This window comes from Trachemys scripta, chromosome 2 (genome assembly GCF_013100865.1).
Source record: "Trachemys scripta elegans isolate TJP31775 chromosome 2, CAS_Tse_1.0, whole genome shotgun sequence".
Classification (NCBI taxonomy): Eukaryota; Metazoa; Chordata; order Testudines; family Emydidae; genus Trachemys; species Trachemys scripta.
Genome location: NC_048299.1, coordinates 111,899,957 through 111,911,984, shown reverse-complemented (window position 1 = coordinate 111,911,984; position 12,028 = coordinate 111,899,957). Strand labels below are relative to the sequence as shown.

General features: G+C 39.9%; 1 protein-coding gene across 2 annotated transcripts in view; it reads left to right on the top strand.

Annotated features, from left to right (window-relative positions):
- Positions 1–12,028, top strand: part of LOC117872699 (probable palmitoyltransferase ZDHHC11) — a 75,592-nt gene that overhangs the window by 42,234 nt on the left and 21,330 nt on the right. For both annotated transcript variants that reach the window (XM_034761426.1, XM_034761427.1), the window contains exons 6-8: positions 1,390–1,545; positions 8,099–8,220; positions 10,091–10,149. In XM_034761426.1, the coding sequence (XP_034617317.1) occupies positions 1,390–1,545; positions 8,099–8,220; positions 10,091–10,149 (337 nt within the window). The remainder of the gene's footprint in view (positions 1–1,389; positions 1,546–8,098; positions 8,221–10,090; positions 10,150–12,028) is intronic.

Sequence of the window (12,028 nt, the reverse complement as noted above, 5' to 3'; positions counted from 1 at the left end):
TCCCCAAGATTAGGGAATATAACCCCTGGGTACAGACCACCATATTCCTGACCTGGTAATAAAACAAGTCCCTTTACATGATGGACTTCTGGGTCCAACAGTGGCTGCTGTGTTTTGCCTATTTAGCCAACTAACTTACTGTGTAAAGCATATGAGTTTAAACTGTCTTCACATTCAACTAAAGGAGTTTTACTGCATACATATGACTTAGGAGTGCACACAGATATGTAGAAAGAGTATGTAAAGTAAAAGTGCTTTTAAATACCCTTAAATTACTCAGATATTCTACTGTCCCTAATCTAAATTTTGTTTCTAGCTGTATGAGAAATACTCTTAAATACGTAATACACGTCTACCCCAATATAACGTGACCCGAACACAAATTCGGATATAGCGCAGTAAAGCAGCGCTCTGGGGGGGCGGGGGAGGGCACGCTCCGGTGGATCAAAGCAAATTCGATATAACACGGTTTCACCTATAACACGGTAAGAGTTTTTGACTCCCGAGGACAGCGTTAAATCGGGGTAGAGGTGTATCTAAAAAAGATATTTATATCAATTTTTCTGTCTTCCATAACACTAGAAATGGAGATTTAAACACAAGGCTATTTTAAATGATTTATTACATGTTTAGTAGATTTAGAGAGATGTATGATTTCTAGACTTCCAGAAATTAGTTGGGGAGATGGGGGAGAAGTACAAGTCAATCTGGCACTCATTCAAGGGAAGCTTTGCTGGAGCCAGATGTGTGTGATGCAAAGCTTCCCCCGTGTAACTCTTCTAGTTACACCCTGATCCTGATCCGTAATACCTTCCTACCATTCCATTTCTGAGATTCTCTTTGAGCAGAAAGTAATTGTGCCATGGTTAGCCAGAGCTTTGTGAGGTGGGTCTGGCTCAGACCACTAGATTTGTGACCTGAATCAAGATGTGAATCCAGATCTCCAGAAATGCTGGGACAGTACTTTAGGGTAAAATTTTCTAAAGCACCTCTAAGTACCATTTTTCAAAAGTGATGAAGTACTTAGCCTCCTACGTCACATTGACTGTCAATGAGACTTAGGCTCCTAATTCACTTACTTGCTTTGGAAATTTTTATCCCCAGTCTGTTACACTCCCGCACTCTTCAGTTTTTGAGGACCCATGAGTGGTCCAAGTAAACAGAGGTAAGAAGTCTATTTATCCTTCTGGTTCTGTTTTAGAATTTTTTTTTTTTTAAATCAAAACAAATAAGCGGTGAATAGCCTTGTGCAAAGAACAGTCAAAAAGCCCAGTTGTTAAGAGAGAGTTACTTGAGCTGTAGGAGAGACTGTGGGTAGCTTGGTTTTTCCTATTTCCATTACCAGAAGGATGAAGTGTTTTATTTTCCCCCTTTACTTTGCCCTGGTAGGAGTCATTGGAAACAACACGTGGTTGGCCTTTCTTCCTGTTGCTCCTGTGGAGACTACAGCAGCTGGAATCCTGGCTATAGCGGTGATCACTGTGGTCCTGGGAATTGCATCGCTCCTGCTACTGGGACACTTGTTGATATTTCATCTTTACCTCTGTATGTAATATTTCTCTATAAGCAGATGGGCAGTGATTGTTTCAGGAAAATCCTTCTCAGTCTGTTGCGATCAATGACTATAAAGGTTCCATCTTTTTAATTTGTTTTAAATATCTATAAACCCAAGTTTGAAAAACTTCAGCCTCAATGGCTGAAGCGCGTTAGTTATAAGCAACTGAGAACAGAGAGTTATAACAGAAAGTGTTAGGCAACTCTGACCCCAATAGTACATTACGTTTTGCATGCACAAATGCAGTTTGGCCAGGAAATTTACCAATAACAGAAAAAGACAAAGACTTGAGTATTTGAATTAGCTTAATTACCAAAGAGTGAACATCATCCTGTGGAAGATTCTGCATACAAAATGAAATGTATACTCTTCCTATAAAGCGGAAAGAAATAGTTCTGCTTCCTTTTAAAGGATTTACTTTAGGAGGGTCTAAAGAGTGATCAAAGATTCACTTTATGTGGCATTTTAAAATCAAGTTTGTATGTCTTTCCTAAAGATATGATAGTTCAGTGAGAAGTTCTGGGCTTGATGCATGAATTATGGGATGAAATTCTATAGTTTGTGACTAGATAATCATAATCCCTGTTGGCCTTAAAACTCTATTAATCTACAAATATATACTTTTCATGTGGTTAACTATCTTTCAGTATCTTCCTTTGGTCAATATTGGACCAATATTTGTAATCTTGTGTCCCTTCAACTTTTCAGTTTTCCAAAGAAAAAAACTTGATTCTTATTTGCATGTTGTTTGACATGCAGACATTCAGAAGAGCTGGAAGAATATTTTCTTTAGTATTTGTTTATTTTATTTTTAATTTTCCACTGCTTTGGTGGATATGCATAACAGTTCATTAACAATAAAATGCAAATGCATCCAATGTATGTTTTTAGGTATGGTGAAGTTGAAAGTTTCTGTATGCCACTTGGGTGGGGGAGAACATCTAGAGTATATTCAGTGCCAGTGCATCACTTAAAGCATCTTCTTGCAATTACAAAATAAATATATTTTAAGTACCATTTAAATATTTATACTTTTTTTTTCAAATTTGTTTCCCTAATTGGTTTTCAAAATAATATGACGTACATGTAATTTCAAAGCTTATGAATGGAACCTTCCCTCTTTCCACCCCTCTTTTGATCATCACCTCTTCCTGCCTCACTTCCACAAATGCATTTCAGTTGAAGTGATATAAGATGTAATGGCATTTTGAACTTGATCATATAGCCAATTAACCTTACCAGTTATGCTTTCTGTTTTTGCAAGAATGTGGGGTGAGAAGAACCAGCCTGCTTATGCCAGGTAAAAGGACCGGAGTGGCACAAAGGAGCCCTAAAAGCCCTGGTTCCAGCTAGGGGAGGATTCTCCCAGTGGAGGCACTATAAAAGAGAGCCAGGAATCCATCTCCCAAGGACCCTTTTGCAAGCCCTGGCATGGGGAATGTGCTGGGGGTGGGGCCACCACTGCACACAGCATTGCAGAAATTCCAAGCACCACTGTGGCCTGGAAGGCAGACCAGGGATGCTGCTGTAACTTTAGAGAGCAAAGGGGGCCTGCCTAACTACCCCAGGGGCTTCTCCAGACCCTGTATCCGCCCAGATTGGAAGAGCGCAAAGGTGGGCTTTTAATGCCACCACAGTCCTCCTTCACCCTAGACTGCAAGTTTTGTGCCGCACCTCTTTTTGAGGCATAGCACAGAATCTCACCCCGCTGGTATACACAACCAGCTTCAAATCTTTCCATTTCCAGAGCAGAGACATTTTTACCACCATGAAATATCTGAGCTGGAAAAGCATTCTAGATATTGGCATGTCAAGAAGTGAACTAAGCATTGCAAGATTCTCTTGTACAGTGTGCTTTGCAAAACTGCATTCCATACTTTAATTGTAGTGTTTTTTCTCTGTGTAGATATTTTGACCTAAGTTTAAAAAAAAAAAAATTGGGAGCTTTTGAGTGTTTCTTGTTTTTCAAGAAGGAAACTGATTAATTACCAGTGATGTGGGTGTATCTTTATTGAAATCCACAGCATTCTATACTTTTTACAGTGACTCTCTTCCCTTCTTACTGTATTTGGTCAGATTAAAGGTTCCAGAGTACTTCACCGGTAGCCTAGCTTTCTTCATGTTTTTCTTTTTCAAGTCCAGACTATGGGGTAGTACTAAAATAATTATTACCAAGATGTTTGACCTTTTTAAATGTGCTTCTTGACAATGATTTGCCATAGTCATGTGACTACTCAAGAAATCAGACTTTGACTTTTATAATATTTTTTAATCATCCTTTAATTGCTTTGGCAATACATGATTCATTTAAAAATTATCCAACCTGATGAAACAGATATTCACATACCTCTTGAAAATTAACTGTTTGGACTCTGTAGGTAGGTTGGAGGATATAATTAAATATCCATGATATTCACACCATTGCAAATATTCTTTGAACTTAATAGCCACAAAACTTCTATTCCCAGAAAACCTTTAATTTAGTAAAGGTGGTAAATAGAGATTTATTTATTTTAATATAAATGTTTTAGAACATTTTAATTCCAAACAAACATTTGAAAATTAGGAAACGTATAGTATGTTTCCACAATCACCCTTTGAAATCACTTGCTATAAATGCAAACATAATGCTATGCTTCATTTTTTCATGTCAGTTCTCCTTTGTAGAAGAGATGGAAATGACTTATTGTGTCATCAGATAGAACTCTCCGGCAGTACAGGATTCGTCACTGTGGTTTATGATCTAGTCGTAAATGTCTATGCAGGCATAAAAGTTGCTATGACGCTGAAAACAATGCATGGTTCTGGATGGAAAGCTATAATTTTCATGAAGAATTTCTGAAGCACTTGAAATGTTTTCCCCTACAGTGCACACAGTATTCAGTTAACCTCCCAGCAAAGTTTTTAATAGAACCTGGTTTGTGAACTCTCCTTAAGGATTAGTAAATGCAACACATTTGGAATTTGTAGGCTAACATTGTTGTTTTTATTTGTTTATGTAGTAATGAAATACTAGTCATTTTTGGAGGTTTCAGATCTTAAATGGCCAGTGTATAGTCCATCTCTAGCTTTAGAATACATGATTCTTCTCTGGCAGGACATCAAACATACAAAAATTCAAGTGGAAAGACTCTTTTTGATGGATGTTAGAGGACAGATGGTATAAAATTTAGCTTTATGAAAAAGTCTCAACACCTTAACTATGGATTTGCTACTGAGACTACATAATTCCACTAATGTTTTGAAGCACTGAGGTATGTGCACTTAATTGTTGCAATGCACCCAAAAAGAATAAACTAGTATATGTAAAAGGCTTTGACAAAGAAAAAAACATTTATATTTTAGTGCAACTTAATATTACACTGTTGTATACTTGCATTTATATCTACTTTTCTCAGCCAGGCTATGATTAGAGAGAAGTTTGCTGATTCTTGGTCAATCAATGCAGATGTTTGGGAATAGTACCTCCCAGCCAGCAGGTGGAGGCAATACAATGAACATGTTTGGTGGTGTCATCCCTCTATATAAGGGGCTTGCTTGTTCACCACAGGTCTAGTTCTCTCTCAAGCAGGTAGAGAAAGCTACACAGTGCCCTGAAAAAAAGAAAAATGGGCCTGGAGTCGCTCATAGGAGAGGACTCCTGTAGCTGGCTGGCTACCCCTGGGCAGGGTTTTGATAGGTTTATGGCTCTAACTCCTGCTTTTGTGGGCAGCATGCTTCCAAGCCAAGAAGCCCCCTCCTGAGTCATCTGAACCTCATGCCCCCTGGAGAGGCTCTTTTCCTTGCTGCGGGGCAGCCTCTTCGGTACCTTCAGACATCCCAGAACTGGCCACACGTTTAAACTCTGCCACAGCTCCTCTTTCTCTACTCCCAGAGTTAGGGGACAAATCTGGGGCTGCTTCTTCAGCTGTTCCCCTGCACATGTCCCTCCTCCCGGGACCCCCGCATGGAGCCAGCGAGAGCTGCACTGTGCTCATGGCTTGGACTCAAGGGCAGCTGTGTTGGCTGTGAGGTGCTCAAAGAAAACAACAGAGTGAGAACAGGGAACGGTGTAAACGGAATTCCGCAAGTGCAGGAAAAAGGAAAATACTCTGGCTTAAAAAAAAACAAACACCTGGCAGAATTACCCAATAATCTCCTATCAAGCTGTGCAGATCTTCTCAAGCACTTCCAGTTCATCCATGAGTCAGGAACAGGGATTGTCCAGGGATGGGAACTACCAAACAGGCTAACCAAGTCAGTTGTACTTGTTTTCCAGAATGAATGCAAGGGTTCTTGCTGAAAATCCTTGTGTAGAAATGTCCATTTTAAGGATAATGAGGTCACCCAGACCTGATACAAACAGAACCGTGGCATAGGGGAAAAAAAGGGGTTTCATGATCTGGTCCCATGCTCCAGGTGCCCATGCAGTGGGGCCTGCAATCGCGCATACCTCTGGTAGTGGCAAAGAGAAGCAGCACTACCTGACCACTACCCATTCAGGTTTGGCCCCACCAAACCTTGTCGTGACAAGAGGGTAACAGGACCAAAATTGAGTGAATGGTGTTGTGCATGGGAGTGTGGGCCACAATGCCACTCAATTCTGGCCTCAGTCCCTCTGTCGTGATGCATGGTCATAGTGGGCAGTGGGGCAGCCAGTGTTGCTCCTCCTCACCAGGGCTCCCCCGCCCCCCTAGGGGCCTGCCCATCCTCGCCCCACTTCCAACAGTCTGCATCCTCTCTCAAGGTGGGAAGTAACACTGCAGTTGGGTGGGCCAGGCTAGAAGGCAAGGGCTGATGATGGTGCAGACCAGGCAGGCAAGGTGCTGGGGCCATCAGCTGCAGTGGGAATGGCTCCACAGGGTTTGACGGTGTGTTCATAGGGAAAAATTTTGAGGGGTGCCTCTGTGCCTATGTACAGAGCCTATTTCTCTAGAGCAATGCCTCAGCCTGCACAGAAACTGCTACGGGAAATGGTGAAAAAACTTGTTTAAAAAGGTATCAGGATTTTTTTCCTCTTGTCTTCAGGCTGCTTGGCCTGTTGTTGCTGTTGATTAGGAACAGGGGAGAAAGGAATTTGTGGCTTGGTTGTCTTCCAAATCTGCTAGAACTACTGGTACAGCAACCAGATCTAAAAAGTTAAATCACTTGTTTTTCCTTAAATGTATTCATTTCAAAATGTATTGATCAGAGACAATGGATGAGAAAAAGCAATCAGATTCCTGCTCCATTACATTTTCCTTCTTCTTGGGGAAATGTACCAGTATCTGGTTACTGTGTGAGACTCGATGGTAGAAATTGACAAAAGAAAGTTTTGTTGAAATGTAAAACCACATGAATCTCATCTGGTTTCATGTTTCGTCACCATCTTGAAATACCAATCATATATGTAGACAGAGTTGCTAAGATTAACAATCAGTTGGGGTAAATTTTAAGCTTGTATCAAAATTGCACAGACTTTTGGCATGCTTTCAGTGTTGAAAGTTGGCCATTTTGAGTGCATTTTATTTAAGAACACAAGAATGGCCATGCTGGGTCAGAGCAATGGTCCATTTAGCCCAGCATCCTATCTTCCAATAGGGGCCAATGCCAGGTGCTTCAGAGAGAATGAACAGATCAGGGCAATTATTGAGTGATCCATCCTCTGTCATCCCAGGAACTGGCAGTAAGAGGCTGAGGGACACCCAGAGCATGGGGTAGCATCCCTGACTATCTTGGCTGATAGCCAGTGATGAATCTTTCCTCCATCAACTTATCTAATTCTTCTTTTAACCCAGTTATACTTTTGGTCTTCACAACATCCCCTGGCAATGAGTTCCACAGATTGACCATGCTTTGGGTGGAGAGGTACTTAGTGATATTGGGTTCTTTCTAACTGGAAATTTCAAAATGAAACCTCCAAGTTTCCATCAGCATGGATTGAAATTGAAGAGAACTTTCACACATAGACACGGCCGGAATGAAATAGCTCAGTTTGAACAGCTCTATTTGCTATTCAAAGCTTAGAAGGAAGTTTCTTAACTCTGTGTTCCCCTCTTTGTGAGCACCTAATATTTCTTTCAATCTTTCCAGGACTTCCTGTGCTCTGAACATGGTATAGTGCAGCCTCTTGAAAACTTGTCTGTCATTCTGCCAGTAACAACTGGCTGCAGCTGCATCATACTGTACAACATTTCAGGGACACTTCTCCACGGTTACATCATTATAAGTGTGTTGATTTACAGTTTCTAATGCCAAATCCCACATGATGATGATTGATGAAGCTGAAGTTCATTACAACAGAATATCCATAAGGAAATACAAGTCTACCAAGTGCTACGATGATTAGATGCTATTGATGATAGAGATGAAACAAAGTGGCCACTTCACAGCCTTTCGAGTTTGCGAAATATAAATGCAGAAACAAAGAAATACACATTGTGGGTCCTTGATTCAGGTGGTGTAGCGAGGTTGGATAATCTCCTATTTAAAATGTGGTGCTGTGGTTTTTTTGTGCTGTAAATTGCATAGCTACATGGGATAAATTTAAATTAAATTGTAGTTTATGTTCTTTGTTGTAAACAGTGGGCAAGAAGCTGAGTACTTTTGACTATATGACAAAGCAGCGACGCACGCAGAATACCAGGGACCCAGAAAGTGATGTGGAAGTAACAGAAAATACATCTGTCAGAATGGATCCCCTACAGGTAGGACCTTGTTCCCCCTCTCGCATCCAGAAATTCATCTTCTTTCTGGTGCCTGTGAGTTCTGCAAAGTTAGTGTTGGAAATTGATATGGTGGGCCAGAAATCTAGGGATTCCGTCACCTGAGAAGGAAGGATTCTTTGATAGCTAACAGATGAGCTCAGGAAAAGTTTACACCAAATCAGCTAAAATGCTGATAAGGGAATTTTTTTTCCAGCAAATTGTCTTACTGTAGGTAGCTTGGTAAATGCTTGGTAAGTGCTATCTCATAATGAAGGATGGACCTTAAACCAAAAACAACCCCTGCAAAAACCAATTTGGATCCAGCATGGGTTTAAATTGAAAAAACAAGCTGATGGTGTACCGGACTGTTGCCTTCACCACCCATTTATATGGATGTGCATTCTGGGTATGTTGTTTTTCTTTCAGTATGTCCACCTGACAAGGTCCACCAGCACCAGAGTGCACATGCTAAGTGGCAGTGCAAAATCACCAATGTTGAGGTGCTGAAGCATAGAAAGACCATGAACACTGAGGTCATATGATTAGAGTTCAGCTTTGTGTCCACATTTAAAAATTGTTAATAGTTAGCAGCTGAAGGGCCACAGAATGCCAAAATTCTGAGCTGAAGCTAGGAAAGCAAACAAGGCAAACATTATAAAAGATATGCGGACTGTCTGCAGTTTAACCTAAAACTCTGTCTCATCAGTATTGCCACCTCCTAGCATTCAGAAGTCTTGATTCATGCCCCCAAAATGTATGAGATTGGCTGAAAAATTCTGAGCATTCTATTTTGTTTTGTTTTTAAAATGGGGTTCTTTTTATTTGCCTTCCAGTTTTTGAGCTCTTCAGGTTTGTTTTCAAGCTTTCCTTCCCAATCATAAGGGCTATAAATTTACTACCCCCCCCCCCTTAAATGAAAGCTGACTTGTTCAATCACTTGAGTCTAAGAGGTGGAGGTTTAAGAAAAGCACCAAATATCATGACTTCTGATTAAAATCATAAGTGGCATCACTGTAACATCAACAACACCAGAAGACAAAAATCTTGCAGCTGACTGTGAATTGTCTAATGTATTCACGTGGAAGAACACCAGCATATTGACCTCTTAATAAAGAACATCAGTGCAAATGAGAGACTAACCTGTTGCCCCAGATTGGTTATCTGGATCAGTAAAGCATGTGGGAATGAGTGCCTCTTCTATTGGTCTTAAAAATGGCAAATGCTGTTGTCCATCATAATAACTTCTTTCTTTAATAGTCCTCTTTATATTCAAAGATCTACGATATGGTCTGTGTTCTGACTTTCAGGTACAAGTATTGCTTTGAACATCTGATCCTATCAACATTTAAAATGAAACCTCAACACCTACAATCTTAAAAAGAATGCATAACCTATTGTAAAAATGTTGCCACCCATTCCTCCTGCTTTCCTCTAATCTTCCCATTTCTTGTTTTCTTCTGTGTAATGTGATTTCTGACCTTCTAGATTGTAAGCTTTTTGGGACACAGACTGTGTGTGTGTGTGTGTGTGTGTGTGTGTGTGTGTGTGTGTGTGTGTGTGTGTGTGTGTGTGTAAAATACCCAGCATATTGTTGAGTGCTGGATAAATAAGATCAATTATTATATTAAAACACAAGATTTTGCCCACCCACAGAATGAGACTTATTCAGTAACAAGTAAAGGGTTTGTTTGTTTAATAAATTAGTATACCATTTAAAAAATGTATTTTAATAGCATTATACAAATATTTGTTTTGCCTCATTTGTTCAAAGCAATATAAAACTTTCCAAAAATATTGTCTAGAGACTGTCTAGAGGTACAAAATTCTAACATGTGGTGGGGGTTTTGTTTGTTTTTTGGGTTTTTTTTAGGATTTGTCTTTAGCAAGTCAACAAAAGGAGTGTGAGGTTTCAGTTTCATCTCAATCTGGGTGAGTTAAATATAAAATTAAATAGAATGTATCCATGTTTAAAGCCTACCTTAGCTGTGCATAACTACAGTGAACAGCTTTTGTCTGAAGATTTAAAAATTGTTCGATTCAAATCAATGTGTGATATCTGGGGCAGGGATCATGTGTGGTGTAAACCTCAACACCTATAATCTCAAAAAGAATGCATAACCTACTGTAAAAATGTTGCCATCCCTTCCTCCTGCTTTCCATTATTTAGCAATAATGACTTTGTATCATATAAAGCCAAATCATGGAGGTGGTAGCAGCTTCATAGTAAAGGTAATATTGTGATTTGTAGGAAATTCGGGAGTAAAATCCCTCTTTTTAAATACCTTAAAGATTAGATTGCTTCACCGAATTTAGCGTATTAATTTCTTAGAGGACAATTGAATTTTCTATGATGTTTTCAGACAATCTTTTTGCAAGATTTGAAAAGGAAGCATTGAAAAGTGGCCCCTGTATAACATTTGGTCCTGAGAACCTAACACTTTTTTATCTCCTCAGATCTAACAGACTAGAGCCCATAGCAACTCCAGACTTCACATGCACCTTTGGTAACATCTCAAGCATGGCTGCATTTAAAAAAAAAATCAAATTATTCCTTTTTTCTCATAATTTACTTTTGCACAATGGGAACTTAGTGGAAATGGTGGTCTCCATTCTTGGAATGCTGTCAGCCTGCTTTCCTGGCTGCAGCTGTGCTCAGCACAGACAGCCTGCTAGGATAGGCTGGTCAGAAGGCAGGCAATGAGAGAGAGACTTCTGAGGCAGAAGAGATAGAAGAAGGGTAGCTGTCCAAGATGATAAGCCCAGTAGAGTATACTCCTCCATAAAGCTCTGTGCTGGAGGGCTTAAAATCTATCTTCCTTTCCCCTTCTCTCCCAAATGAGAAACCAATTTGTTATCCTAGCACTCAACATGATTGACATCTTCATGCTCTCTGCACTCTGCTGTTGGCCTTATCTCCCAGTTCCTTACACCATATAGTGAAAACTTGGTTCTATTGAAATCCATGTCAAAACTCCCATTGACTTCACTGGGGCCAGGATTTCAACCCAAGTCTCCTCTCTCCTGCCTGACATCTCTGATATAATCCAGTTCCCCATTAGTGGTTCCCAGTTTAAAGGAGGAATTTGGTACAAGCAGTAAGGGAGGCAGATCACACTGGGAGCACAGGTTAGAGTAAATGACTTCTTGCAATAGAGGCGGCAAGTTGAGACTGGCTTCTTCCATGACTCCTGATTTATCTTGCTTGTCTGAAGCTAGAAAACTTCCATCTTTTTATTAAGGCAACTGTACAATAAACATTAACATATTACATTGTACATATTCAGGATCAGGTTAATATTCAAACAACCTGGCTGAAGATTCTGGTTTGCTAGCGGGGGATCCTCCCTCCTTTGAGCATACTAGAAAGGGTGACCAAATTTCTAAATGCCTATCCTTTTTTTGGTGCTTCTCTTGTGTATATGCTTGGCATGAAAACTTTTCCATTACAAGGACAGTCCATATTTTACTATGCCATTATTCCATAGGAGGAGGAATCACATTTTCCAGTAATGTGCAATACAAAGTCTAGCTGCTAACAATAACAACATTAATTTGTTTAAAATGTAGATCCTTTACTGGAGCATTAAGTAAGCAGATCAGAGGATCTCTAGAAAGCCAGATTTTTGTCATAACATGAATCTCTTCCTGGACATAAACACAACATGTGTTCCCACATATTTTCTCCTTTCCCCACAACTCCTCCAGCAAAGCACCTCCTTAGTAGCAAAAATATGATGACTCTTAAGTGGAATCAAATGTCATCTATCCAGCAATTTATAAACATTTTCTTTGAGTTATACAAATTGAA